The sequence below is a fragment of the Bos mutus genome, chromosome 11 (genome assembly GCF_027580195.1).
Source record: "Bos mutus isolate GX-2022 chromosome 11, NWIPB_WYAK_1.1, whole genome shotgun sequence".
Classification (NCBI taxonomy): domain Eukaryota; kingdom Metazoa; phylum Chordata; class Mammalia; order Artiodactyla; family Bovidae; genus Bos; species Bos mutus.
Window position 1 is genome coordinate 103242950 of NC_091627.1, and position 15102 is coordinate 103258051.

The following is a 15102-nucleotide window of genomic DNA, read 5'->3' on the forward strand; positions in this document are numbered from 1 at the left end:
GGGAATATACCCGATAAAGAATTCCGAATAATGATAGTGAAAATGATCCAAAATCTTGAAATCAAAATGGAATCACAGATAAATAGCCTGGAGACAAGAATTGAGAAAATGTAAGAAAGGTTTAACGAGGACCTAGAAGAAATAAAACAGAGTCAGTATATAATGAATAATGCAATAAATGAGATCAAAAACACTCTGGAGGCAACAAATAGTAGAATAACGGAGGCAGAAGATAGGATTAGTGAACTAGAAGATAGAATGGTAGAAATAAATGAATCAGAGAAGAAAAAAGAAAAACGAATTAAAAGAAATGAGGACAATCTCAGAGACCTCCAGGACAATATTAAATGCCCCAACATTCGAATCATAGGAGTCCCAGAAGAAGAAGACAAAAAGAAAGACCATGAGAAAATACTTGAGGAGATAATAGTTGAAAACTTCCCTAAAATGGGGAAGGAAATAATCACCCAAGTCCAAGAAACCCAGAGAGTCCCAAACAGGATAAACCCAAGGTGAAACACCCCAAGACACATATTAATCAAATTAACAAAGATCAAAAAATCATAATCATAAAAAACTGCATTTTATATAAATAGTCTAAACACACCAGTTAAAAGACCAAGATTGTCATATGAAAAAAGCAAGACAAAACTAAACACATGACAGAAATCCAAAATACAGGAAGCAAAATTGACAGAACTAAAGGGGAAAACAGACAATTGAGTAGTAATAGTTGGGGACTTAGATACCCCACTTTTGCTATGGCATTTGGAAAGAAGTAAACTATATATTTTTAGATATTATCTTCTTATACATACAAATTCTAAGTAGTCCACTTTTTTAAAATACAGAATAAATGAATTTAGGGAGGTTGTAGGATATCAGATCAATAGGTTGTTACTGTTCTGTTGCTAAGTCATGTCCGACTCTTTGCAACCCCATGGACTGGAGAACACCAGGCTTCTCTGTCCTCAGCTGTCTCTCAGAGATTGCTCAAATTCATGTCCTTTGAGTCAGTGATGCTACTGAACCATCTCATTCTCTGCCACTCCCTTCTCCTTTTGCCTTCCATCTTTCCCAGCATCAGAGTCTTCTCTAGTGAGTCAGGTCTTCACATCAGGTGGCCAAAGTGTTGGAGCTTCAGCAACAGTCCTTCCAAATGAATATTCAGTGTTGATTTCCTTTAGAATTGTCTGGTTTGATTTCCTTGCAGTCCAAGGGACTCTCAGGAGTCTTCTCCAGCACCACAGTTCTAAAGTATCCATGTTTTGACTCTGCCTTCTTTATGGTCCAACTCTCACATGCCTACATGACTACTGGAAAAACCATAGCTTTGACTATACAAACATTTGCTGGCAAAGTGATGTCTCTACTTTTTAACACACAGTCTAGATTTGTCATAGCATTCCTTCCAACGAGCAGGCATCCTTCAGTTTCATGGCTGCGGTCACCATCTGCAGTGATTCTGGAGCCCAAGCAAAGAGAATCTGTTACTGCTTGCATTTTTCCCCCTTCAGTGATAAGACTGGATGTCATAATCTTCGTTTTTTTCAATGTTGAGTTTCACACCAGCTTTTCCACTCTCCTCTTCCACATTCATCAAGAATCTCTTTAGTTCCTCTTCACTTTCTGCCATTAGAGTGGTATCATCTGCATGTCTGAGGTTGTTGGTATTTCTCCCAGAAATCTTGATTCCAGCTTCTGATTCATCCAGCCCAGCATTTCGTCTGATGTACTCTGCACAGAAGTTAAATAAGCAGGGTGACAACATACAGCTTGGTCGTACTCCTTTGCCAGTTTTGAACCAGACTATGAACCAGACCGTTGTTCCGTGTCTGGTTCTAACTATTGCTTCTTGAACTGCATACAGGTTTCATCAGGAGACAGGTAAGATGTTTCGGTACTCCCATCTCTAAGAATTTTCTGCCGTTTGTTGTGACCCACACAGTCAAAGGCTTTAGTGTAATCAATGAAGCAGAAGTATATGTTTTTTTCTGGAATGCTCTTGCTTTCTCCATGATTCAGTGAATATTGGTAATTTGATCTCTGGTTTTTCTGCCTCTTCGAAAGCCAGCTGAAACATCTGAAAGCTGAAACATCTGAAAGTTCTCAGTTCACATACTGTTGAAGCCTAGCTTAAAGGATGTTGAGCTAGCATGTACAATGAGTGCAATTGTATGATAGTTTGAACATTGTGGCTCAGTGGTAAAGAATACTCCTGCCAATGCAGGAGACATGGGTTTACTCTCTGGGTTAGGAAGATCCCCTGGAAATCCAGTGTTCTTGTCTGTGAAATCCTATGAACAGAGGAGCCTGGCAAGCTACAGTCTGTGGGGTCTCAAGAGTCAGACACAACTTAGCAACTAAACATCAGATACAGAAATATTTTATTTCTATATACTAACAGTGAAGAGTCTTAAAATTAAGACAGTTTCATTTATAATAGCATCAAAAATAATAAAATATTTAATACTTATATACAAACTTAACAAAAGTAATACTATAAACTAAAAATGACAAATCATTATCAAAAGAAATTGAAGAACTAAGTATATAGAATCTGTCCCATACTCATAAATCAGAAAACACAAATGAGAATGGCAGTACTCCCTAAATTGATCTGTGGATTCAACACAGTCCCCATCAAAATCACAATTTACTTTTTTGCAGAAATTGGCAAGCTGGTCTTAAAATTCACATGGAAATAAAAAGGATCCAGAATAGCCAGTCTCAGTGTTTTAAAAGGAGACCAGCATTGGAAGACTGACAGTTCCCAATATCAAAAACTTTCTACAAAGCTTTAGTAATCAAGTAACTCTGCAGTGTGGATAAGTGGGGAAGAATTTATATTCCAGAAATAGAACTTTACATGTATTGTAAATTGATTTTGACAAGGGTGCCAAGACTGTTAAATGGAGAAAGAATAATCTTTGCAACAGATGGTGATGCTAAGACAGCTAGATATCCACATGTAAAAGAATTAAGTTGGATCTCTACCTCATACCCTACACAAAAATTAATACAAAGTGTGTCATAGAACTAAATGTAAATGTAACAAAGCTAAGTTATAAAACCTTACAGGAAAACAGTGGAATATATCTCCATTTTTGCAGTGGTTTTTGTGCAGTGGTTTCTTAGATATAGCTCTAAAAGTAAAAGTGACCAAAAAACATATACAAATTGGATTACATAAAAATTAAAAACTTTTGTGCTGCAAATGACACCATCAAGAAAATGAAAAGATAGCCCACAGAATGGAAGCAAATATTTGCAAATATCTCCTAAGAAACTTACATCCATCATGTATGAAGAATTCTTACAGCTTTTTAAATTTTACTGTGTGCATAAGTGCAGGGTTTCCTCATCTCTCCTTGTTGACATTTCATAATCAATCAATTTCTTTTTTAAAATTTTGGGTTTTACCCATTTTTTGTCCATATTCTTCAGATATTCCTACACTCTATTTTCCAAATATTGCCACTTCTAGTTATGCCCTACATATCTGTTTTTCTTTTTATTTTTATAGCTCTGTCTTTTAAAATGTTCTAAATATGTATTCTTTCTTGCTGAATTCTGAGCTAAATTGTCAATCTTATCTTGTCAGTCATGAAGAGATTTTGTCTCCCTAGCCAATCTGTTACCTATGTTTATTGCTAATATTTTCTCTCATTTTTCTATATGATTATCTCATTTTGCTAGTATCTTGCCATATCGCTCTACATATACTCCATTATGCTTATTTTTAATTCTTGGTTTAACTTTTCCAGCTTCAGGAGTGCACTATTCCATATATAAAGCAATTCTAGCTCTGCCAGCTACTTAAAATTTGCAGTTTATACAGATGAAATAAAATTTCAGCAAACATAGGACAAAATGATTGTATAAGAGGATCTTGTAAAAGTGTAATTGAATTAGAACATGAGGGTTTTGTTTCGCACAGAAGGTAGGCAGGAAAGCAGAGCAGAGACGTTGGTAAAGGTGTGGGGGTCGAACACGGAGCCAGCCTGGCCCAAGCGGCAGAGACGTGGGGAGCCACGGTTACAGGCTGACGCCAGGTGACAGGGACTTTCATAACCCTGAGGTAAAGATGGGGGAAGAGTGGGCAGGCTCTCCCACGCACACTTTCACCACATGCCTGGTTCTGTGCTAGGCTATATGAGGATACACAGTGCGTGTATGACATAACCTTTGTTGTTAGAGTACTGATTATCTTGTTGAGGAAATAAGATAGGTGTCAGATAAGTAGGGAGCACTCTGAAAAATAATTTACATTACATTATATTATAGAATTCTCTTAAGCTGTCGAGTGAGACAGCCTGTACAAACGTGATTAGCAATGGAAGAGGACCGCATACTGAGGAGGGTTCACTTTCAAGACAAACTATACCTTGGATCCTGAGGAGAACATTAAAGAAATCTGTGGATATCAGATCTTGAGTGCGTGCTTTTTATTGTTAGAGCAGGGACCAGAGCCAAATGCCTTGGATTCAAATGAGGCTCCAAGTGTGCCTTTAGGCATGTTATTATGCTTTCTGGGCCGTAGTGTCCTCGCCTGTAAAATGAAGATAATAGCTCCTAACTCATGAGGCAGATCTACTCACATACCTTTGCCACTAAAGTTTGCCTTCTAAATTGAAGAGCATTTATCAGTGGGAATTTGGGGAGAGAAGGAGAAGATTCAGAATTAGAGAGGCAGGTAGTGTTGCAGGAAGAAAGGGATCTGACCATTTGGTTCCTTGCCTGCTTCCTCCTAGACTGTAAGCTTTATCTGAGTGGAGACTTGCCCCCTTACCTCCCAGTACCTGACTCAGTGTGGGACATACACTTGGCACTCAGAAATTTTATTTGCTGAATAGCTAATGAATGCATTTTATGTGTAACTTTAGATATAAATCAGTGTAATAAGTCTGTATATTTGGGTATTTTGTATATATATTGGGTATATTGGTATATTTGTCTAAATAATTTTGATGATTAATTTTTTAACAAGCAGAAATTAACTGTAGCACTTTAAATTGCCTTTGAATATTTGTGACCATTTTCTTTTTGTTTTTACAGACCAGTTGGAATGCCAAAAATGGAAAAAGTTTACTTACATAATCCTAGTTCTGAAGAAACTATTACTTTAGTATCAATATCTGCTACCACATCACATTTTCATGCATCATTTTTTCAAAATAGGGTAAGTTTCTCCACTACATTTGACGTTTCTTGAGTTTGAAAGTCTAGATGTTTTTATTTATCTTATTGTAACTAAAATCTAATTTGAATGTTCCATATTTATTCTGGACTTCAGTTTGCCCCATTTCCTGAAAATTACCACTTCTGCTCTTCAGCACACATTGGTTTTCTTAACATGAAACAGCCTGACAAATCAGCTTTGAAACTTAAGCACGCTGGAAAATGCAGTATTGACGTCTTCAGTTGGTTTTCCTTTCCTTCCTAATAATAGGTAAATCCTCAGCGCTGTGTTGGTTCTCTTTTTGTGAGTAATAAAGCACCAGAAACACCCACCCATTAGCTTGTGGTTCTGTAAGTCACCTTTCAGTGGGTTCTTTGCTCCAGCTTTAGTAAGGTTTTAATTAAGATGTCAGCTGGGCTGAGTCCTTGACTTGAGACTCGGGAAATCCACTTCCAGATTCATTCACACTGTCAGCAGACGTCAGTTCCCTGTGCTTGTAGGACTGAGGTTTCATTGCTGGCTGTTGGCCAGAGACCTTTCCCGGTTCCCTGAGGCACCCACTCTCCTCGTCACCATCTTCAAACCAGCGCTTGTGTGTCACATCTTGCTCATGCTCCAGAAATCTTTGGCTTCCTCTTCCACCACCAGTGGAGAAAACTCTGCTTTCATCATGTCATTAGGTCAAGACCACCTGGCAGTCTCCTTATTTTATTAACTTAGAGTGAGCTGACTGATAATCTCATTGTATCTGCAGAATCCTTTTTATCAAATAATGCAAATCACAGGTGTGACATCTCCCCACATCCACAGTCACAAAGTGAGGGCAGGAAATTTGGGGGCCTGTTTAGAATCCTACACACGCATCCTCTAAAATTTTACTTATAATCATTTTTATAGATACTGTGCAAACTTGTTTCTATAAAAAAAACCTTGACAAAAAATTGATCTGAATAAATTTTGAATTTGAGAGAATGCATTAAGCTTTAATACGTAGACTTCCAAAATAATTACCTAAATAGCAAATATCAGAGGAAAGTAAATTAATGAAGTCTAATTTCATCTTCCCAGGATTTTCCCTGACTCCTTTGAAGAGATAAAACTAAATAATTAATTTTTAGTGTATAAATTTTAATCAGTTATTTCAATTTTTGCATTTCTTTCTAAAATCCTATTTCATCACGTTGTCCTTAAGTAGCACCTTCTAGTGTAAAAACAAGGCATATAATCTTGACATTTTTTAAATTGAAAACTATCTTGTAAACAAGGAATGGATAAGTTGGCATATTTTGATGATAAAGTTTTAATTTGCTTATTGTGCTGAGTTGTTCTTTGTTTATTTTTGTAAATATACTGATGGTCTGAGCAGTTGAATCCCAGTGCTAGGAGAAACGTGTGTGTATATTCATTTGGCCTGGTACCCACGTTCCACCAATGAAGAGCTGGACCCTGATGGCTTTGCCTGTCGTCCTGCAGTTAGTGACAGGAATCAGTGTGAAGGTCTAGGTATGCCGCTGGCTTCCCTAGGGATTTGTGTCATAAGAAGCTGTGGTGTGGCTCATGTATGTTAGTCTGTGTATGGAGACACACTTAGGTACAAATGGAATCATCCAGCTTTCAGGCATTGCCAAAGTGTAGAGACATGCTGGGTTAAAAGGCAAAATAGTAAAGTGACATGAAAGCAGTTTAAAAGTAGTTTACAACTACACTACAGATTTTATTTTTATCTTGTTAACTTAATTTGCTAGTTCAAGCAGTGTTTTGTTGTTTCTAAGCATCAAGCTTCATCCTTGTTAAAGGCCAGGGTTTTTACATTTTTAATGTTCCTGTCACAATACACAGCAGCCAAATAGATAGCAGAGTTACAGATAGGTTCTTAAGGGGCCGTGTAGACAGTGCAGACCAAGTGGCCAGCGAGGTGACCTGCAGAGCACACGGCCCATCCAGAGGGACCAGCCCTTACTCCACTCTAGCCACCGGTGGCCACATGGGAATGTAAGCTCATGCACAGTTATGATTTTCCAAGAAGAGTCAGAAGTAGGGACTTGTATATGATAATCTCCTGATATTTACAAATGATAAATGAAGTCAATTTTGAAAGACAATGTAGACCAAAGAAAACTAGTTAAAGGTCACCAATTTGACATTTCTGGACTGGCTCTCCTAGGGACTTATTTCAACACATGAATCTTAGGCAAACAGAATAGTCTCTCTGAAAGTTCTTCAAAAGATAAACTCAATGTGTATGTAGTCAAAGAACAAGTTAAAAGCCAATCTGTGTTTTCCACTGTCAGGAGGTGGAATTAAACAATAAAATTATTTACACCTATCAGAATTTACGTTTAGGTACTCTAGATTTAGCTTGAAAGGAGATAGCCAAAATCTGTGCTGTCTTAAGTTGTTATTTTCTTATTCTTCTTGATTTTCATCTTTATTCCCTACAGTAAGATACTGACTTCAGAAGCTCAAGAAGTGGAAAGGTGGAATTAACTCTTGAGAAGAGGGAACCTTATTTCTCTTCCACTTAATTTTATGCCTATCATTGGAGCCTTTGGGGAAAAATAAAGAGAGTTTCTCATGTCCAAGAGAGCAGGCCCTTTCTATATATTTATCCTAAGTCTAGTTGTCTTGTCATCTTTAGAATTCCTGGTCAGATCATATTTCTTTGAGAATAAAACATTTTCTGTAACTCACTTAGGTTTTTGATTATTAACCAGTATCATACATACATTAACTAACCAGTAGGAAACACAAAAAAGAGTAGTCATTATTTAAAAGGCCAAGTATTACACAACCATTTTTTTTAACCCCATATAAATAATACATATTACCTGGAAGTCAAGAACAAGGGTAATAAAAGGAATGTGGTTGTGTGACAATTTATTTTTCTATATATAACTCCTAATAATTATTTGTGGTTATAATTATGTTGATTAACTGTAATTGTCTAATTATAATTAAAATTACATAATATTAAAACTGCAGTTGAGACCTATTCATCTCCATGTCTAGACCTATTCATCTCCATGGCTAGACTGCATATTGACCATAAAATACATAATGTATGGCTTGTTATAAAGAATACAGATATTTTTAATACTCTGTAATAGTCAAATTTTGATTAAGATAAGATTTGGGTCCCTTATTAGTAAGCAAACAAGAACTATTTTTCCTTGGTCGTATAGAACTTTTTGTTTGATTACCTTTTTGGGTTAATTACAGATTAACTAGGATAACTTTGCTTCAACCCATGGCTAAAATGAAGTTTTTACTCATTTAGTTATGTCCAACCTAGATAGCATATTCAAAAGCAGAGACATTACTTTGCCAACAAAGGTTCGTCTAGTCAAGGCTATGGTTTTTCCTGTGGTCATGTATGAATGTGAGAGTTGGACTGTGAAGAAGGCTGAGCACCGAAGAATTGATGCTTTTGAAGTGTGGTGTTGGAGAAGACTCTTGAGAGTCCCTTGGACTGCAAGGAGATCCAGCCAGTCCATTCTGAAGGAGATCAGCCCTGGGATTTCTTTGGAAGGAATGATGCTAAAGCTGAAACTCCAGTACTTTGGCCACCTCATGCGAAGAGTTGACTCATTGGAAAAGACTCTGATGCTGGGAGGGATTGGGGGCAAGAGGAGAAGGGGACGACAGAGGATGAGATGGCTGGATGGCATCACTGACTCGATGGACGTGGGTCTGAGTGAACTCCGGGAGTTGGTGATGGACAGGGAGGCCTGGCGTGCTGCGATTCATGGGGTCGCAAAGAGTGAGACATGACTGAGCATCTGATCTGATCTGATTTTAGTATGTGTAATAATCTCTTCTCATGGGTTGAAGGTCATTACTGGCAATTAATCATACTTTTTAATTATATATAAAGACCTGGACATTTTTAATTCTATTTCAGCTTAAATTCTGGTATCCATGCATGTTATTGGAAATTGAACAAAATGTGGTAGAGCCAGTAATATGCAAATATTATTATACAGATAATAAAAAGAATCAGATTTGTATCTGTTTGTATGGAATAATATGTTAATATGTAAAAAAAAAGCACATTGTAGAATAGAATACGATGCCATTTTTTATAAAATGTAAAAAATGTTCCCTCAAACAGCATTCATCCCCTTAAACAGCCTGTCTCCAATTTCCCCACCACCCAGAGTCTGATAGCCAACATTCTGCTCTCTGCTTTTATAAGTTCTATGTGTTTAGGTTGCACGGAGAAGTGATTGTTTTTCACTGTCTATCTCACTTAGCATAATGTCCTCACGGCCCTCCATATCACAAATGGCAGGATTTTTTTTTTTGTTATGGCCAAATAATATTCCATGGATATGAATATACAACACAACTTCTTTATCCTTTCGTGTGTTGCCAAACACTTAAGTTGTTCCCGTATCTTAACTATTGTGAATAATGCTGCAGTAAACGTGAAAGTGCATGTATCTCTTCAATATCCTGTTTTCATTTCCTTTGGCTTTATATGCAAGTGGGATTATTGGATTATATGGTGATTCTATTTTTAATTTTTTGAGGATCTCTATACACTCTTGCCTGGAGAATCCCAGGGACGGGGAAGCCTGGTGGACTGCCGTCTATGGGGTCGCACAGAGTTGAACACGACTGAAGCGACTTGGCAGCAGCAGCAGCATACTGTTTTCCATGGTGGCTGAAACAATTTACAGTCTTACCAACAGTATGAAAGGACATCCACATCCTTACCAGGACTTTTCTGTTAATGACAGTTGTGAGCTGATATCTCATTGTTGTTTTGATTTGCATTTCCCTGGTAATCAGTGATATTGAACATCATTACATGTATCTGTTGGCCATTTAGATGTCTTCTTTGGAAAAATGGTGGGTTAGTTCCTCTGTGCATTTTAAAATCAGATTGGTTTTTTGTTATTGAGTTGTGTAAGTTCTTTATATATTGTGGGTATTACCCTTTTATCCATTATCTGGTTTGCACATATTTTTGTTTATTTATTTTCGGCTGTGCTGGTCTTTGTTTCTGCATATGGGCTTTCTCTAGTTGCACCAGGTAGGGGCTGCTCTCTAGTTGTGGTGCACAGGCCTCTCACTGAGATGGCTTTTCTTGTTGCAGAGCACAGGCTCTTGAGTGTTCAGTTCAGTCGCTCAGTCGTGTCCAACTCTTTGCAACCCCATGGACCGCAGCATGCCAGGCCTCCCTGTCCGTCACCAACTCCCAGAGTTTACCCAAACTCGTGTCCATTGAGTCGGTGATGCCATCCAACCATCTCATCTTCTGTCATCCCCTTCTGCTCCTGCCTTCAATCTTTCCCAGCATCAGAGTCTTTTCAAATGAGTCAGTTCTTTGCATGGGTGGCCAAAGTATTGGAGTTTCAGCTTCATCGTCAGTCCTTCCAATGAACACCCAGGACTGATCTCCTTTTGGATGGACTGGTTGGATCTCCTTGCAGTCCAAGGGACTCTCAAGAGTCTTCTCCAACACCACAGTTCAAAAGCATCAATTTTTCTGCACTCAGCTTTCTTTATAGTCCAACTCTCACATCCATACATGACCACTGGAAAAACCATAGCCTTGACTAGATGGACCTTTGTTGGCAAAGTAATGTCTCTGCTTTTGAATATGCTGTCTAGGTTGGTCATAACTTTCCTTCCAAGGATTCAGTGTCTTTTAATTTCCTGGCTGCAGTCAGCATCTGCAGTGATTTTGGAGCCCCAAAAAATAAAACCAGCCACTGTTTCCACTGTTTCGCATCTATTTGCCATGAAGTGATGGGACCGGATGCCATGATCTTAATTTTCGGAATGTTGAGCTTTAAGCCGACTTTTTCACTCTTGTCTTTCACTTTCATCAAGAGGCTCTTCTTCACTTTCTGCCATAAGGGTGGTGTCATCTGCATATCTGAGGTTATTGATATTTCTCCCAGCAATCTTGACTCCAGCTTGTACTTCTTCCAGCCCAGCATTTCTCATGATGTACTCTGCATATAAGTTAAATAAGCAGGGTGACAATATACAGCCTTGACGTACTCCTTTTCCTATTTGGAACCAGTCTGTTGTTCCATGTCCAGTTCTAACTGCTGCTTCCTGACCTGCATACAGGCTTCTCAAGAGGCAGGTCAGGTGGTCTGGTATTCCCACCTCTTTCAGAATTTTCCAGTTGATTGTGATTCACACAGTCAAAGGCTTTGGCATAGTCAATAAAGCTAGAGTGTTCAGGTTTTGGTAATTTGGTGCATTGACTCAGTAGTTGCGACTCATGGACTTTAGAGCATGGGCTCAGTAGTTGTGATATAAGAGTTAATTTGCCCCTTGGCATGTGGAATCTTTCTGGACCAGGGATTGAACCTATGTCCCCTGCATTGGCAAGTGGATTCTTCACCACTGGACCACTAGGGAAGTCCAGTTTGCAAATATTTTTTCCCATTCCATAGGTTGCCTTTTCATTTCATTGATAATTTCTTTTGCTATGTAGAAGCTTTTTAATGCATTCTCTTACTGATTTTTTGCTTTTGTTCCTTCTGCTTTTGATATCATATTGTCATCATTGTACAGACCAGTGTCAAGGAGTTTTTTCCCTATGTTCTTCTAGGAGTTTTATCCCTGTTTTCTTCTAGGAGTTTAGTGGTATGAGGTTATATATTTTAAATCTTTAATCCATTTTGAGTTATTTTGGAGAGTGCTGTAAAATATGGGTCCAGTTTCATTTTTCTATGTGTGGTTATCCAGTTTTCCTAACACCATTTATTAAAGATACAACCTTTCCCTATCGAGTATTCTTGGCTCCCGTGTGAAATATTAAATGAACAGTATATGCAGGGGTTTATTTCTGGACTCTGTTTGTCCGTTGGTCTACATGTCTGCCTTTATGCCAGAACCATACTGTTTTAGTTTCTTTACCTTTAAGGTGTGCTTGGAAAGCAGGAAGTATGATGCCTTCAACTTTGATATTCTTACTATTGTTTTCCATTTCTGTGCAAATTTTAGGATTGTTTATTTCTGTTTAAACTGTCATTGGTTTTGATAAAGATTGCGTTGAATCTGTAGATGGGTTTGCTTAGTATGGAACGTTTTAAAATACTAACTTTTCTGAGCCACAAACAAAGGTTATCTTCCCATTTGTTTGTGTCTTACAGTTTCTTTTATCAAGGTCTTACAGTTTTCATCATACAGATCTTTCGCCTCCTTGGATAAATTTATTACTAAGTATTATTTTTGATACTACTATGAATAGAAAAGCTTTTTTTCTTCTTCAAATGTTTCATTATTGGTGTATAGCCTGTACACCAGTATACCAGTACATTGGTTTCTATGTGTTGATTTTATCTCCTGCATCTTTACAGAATTTGTTGGTTAGTTGTAGTAGTTTTTTGTTGAGTCTTCAGGATGTTCTCTATGTAATATTGTATCATCTGCAAATAACAACTTTTTCTCTTATTTTCCACTTCTGATGCCTTTTATTCGTTGTCTTGCCTCAATTGCTTTAACTTAGGCCTTCCAGTACTGTGTTGAATAAGAGTGGGCACCCTTGTCTTGTTTCTGATCTTAAAGAAAAACTCAAATTTTCATCACTGAGTGTGATGTTAGCTTTGGGTGTTTGTATGTGGTCTTGATTATATCAGAGTATGCTTCTTCTGTACTCAGTTGAAGGTTTTTATCATGAGATATATTTTTGTCAAGTACTTTTTTGTTGTGTAGTGGGATTTACTTTGCTGATAATTTTTGAGAATTTCTATGTCTATATTCATCAGGGATATTGTTTATAGTTTTCTTGTAGTGTCCTTGTCTGGCTTTGGTATCAAGGTAATGCTGGCCTCATAAAATGAGTTTGGAAATGTTCCCTTCTCTTAATTTTTGAAGAATTTGAGAAAGACTGGCATCAATTCTTCTTTAAGTATTTGATAGAATTCACCAGAGAAGCCATCTGGTCCTGGAGTTTTCTGTTTGGGGAGGTTTTTGATTACTTATTTGATTTCCTTACTTATTATTGGTCTACTGAGATTTTCTATTTCTTCCTGATTCAGTCTTGGTAGGTTGTGTGTTTCTAGGAATTAATCCACCAGGCTGCTCTCCTCTCTTCCCCCCAACCCAGGAGAGGTCACTGTCTCATGCAGTATTGCCTCAGCATGGGTTGGGGAGTTGGCCCTGGGAAAATTCCTCTTACTGTCTCCACTGCAACCAGGTTCTTTTTTTTTTTTTTTGCTTCCAGTGGCATGCTGGAATACCTCCTTGGGAAAGGTAGACTCTGCGAGCTGTCTCTTGTCCAGTGGTATCTTCCCAGGTCAGCACTCTGCAGGTTCTTTCCCAGCTGCAACTAGACAGGATGGGGTCGGTTCATTGGTTCCGCAGCCTGTGCAGAAGTCTGTTTGCCTGTTTCCAGGTACACAGGTGGGCAGGATGGCTCCCAGGTCTTCAGGTGTATGGCAACAGATCCCACAAGTCCCACAGAGGCACTTCTGCTGTGGATGGATATCTAATATGTTAAAGGGAACAAAAGGGAGGACTGTCTTACACCACCAGATTTAAATAGGAGGGTCAGGGAAGACTTCATTCAGAAGGTGACAACTGAAGACTGAAGGAGATGTATACAGGGAAGTGGAATATATGGAGGACATTTCATACAGAGGGCTCAGTCAGTGAGGTCTCTGATATGAAAGCATGACTAGTGTGCAGGGGACCATGTGGCTAGACCAGAGTGAGCAGGGGTGAGGAGGGGAGTAAAGGGGTTGTGGGAGGGGACAGACTGTGAAGGGCCTTATACGGTGTAATAAGGATTTGGGCTCTGATCCTGAATGACATGGGAAGCTATCACAGATTTTGAGCAGCGAAATGAATGATAGCGTTATGTTTTATAAAGGATCACTGTTTATCAGAAATAGAGTCAAGAAGGGCAAGGGGAGAATAAAGGACACTAGTTATCTTGGCTGTTGCAGAATATCAGGGTTATTATTAGTTTTAGATTATTATTATTATAAACTAATATCAGAATATCAAGATTGCTCTAAGCAGAGAAGAAATGAAGAAAGCTGTCAGATTTGGGATGTATTTTGAAGACAGCAGCAGAATTTTCTGAGGTGGGATTGAGAGGAAGTGAAGCATCAAGAGTGACTCCAGAGATTTTGTCTTGAGCAGCTGGGAGGACGGAGTTGCCATCAACTGAGATGGGAAAGGCTGAGAGTAGAGCAGGTTTCAAGAGTGTAGCCAGTGGTTCAGTTTTGGACGGATTAGATTTGGCGTATCTCCTGGACGTCCAGGTGGAGGTGCAAAGTAAGCAATTGATATTTAAGTTTGGTGTGTGAGGGAAAGGACTAGGCTTAAAACAGAAGTGTAGGCAACACTGTAAATCAACTATACTTCAATTAAAAAATTAATTAAAAAAAAAAGTAGCTTTACAGTGATCCCCTCTCCCCCTGCAGCCACTGCTCTCAAAGGAAAAGGAGAAGCATTCACTGGAGGGAGGACTATTCAGAGGCTTTCATTTGTTGGTTTGTTTTCACATTCTGGTTTGAGTTTTTCCAATTAAAATCAAGAAATCTAGGGGAAAAAAAAGACAAAGTGTAGGAGTCACTGGTAAAGATGGGAAGCCCAGACCTAGGTGAGATCACCAAGGGAGCAGGTGGTCAGGGACTGATGTGGTACAAAGATGAATAACTTCACTGCAAATAATTTAAAACTGAAGTTAGCATGCGATGTGCTGCCTTCATTGCCTTTTCCTACTGTTTTCTTTTTTCTTTAGTCATACTAAATTTATTTTAAAGTTTGCCACAAAGGGAACTATAATTTTCCTTCCGAGTATTTCCTTTAGCTCAGCTCACAAATTTTGATATGCTGTGTTTTCATTTCCAGTTGACTGAATGTTTTAAAATTTCCTTTGTGACTACTACTTTAACTGGTGGGTTACTTAGAAATGTATTGTTTCATTTTGAACTGCTTAG

The 15102-nt window shown here is 38.3% G+C and overlaps 1 protein-coding gene across 1 annotated transcript in view; it reads left to right on the forward strand.

Annotated features, from left to right (window-relative positions):
- Positions 1–15102, forward strand: part of TMEM131 (transmembrane protein 131) — a 180851-nt gene that overhangs the window by 98055 nt on the left and 67694 nt on the right. Inside the window, 1 exon segment of the mRNA XM_070380002.1 lies at positions 5059–5182. Coding sequence (XP_070236103.1) covers positions 5059–5182 — 124 coding nt within the window.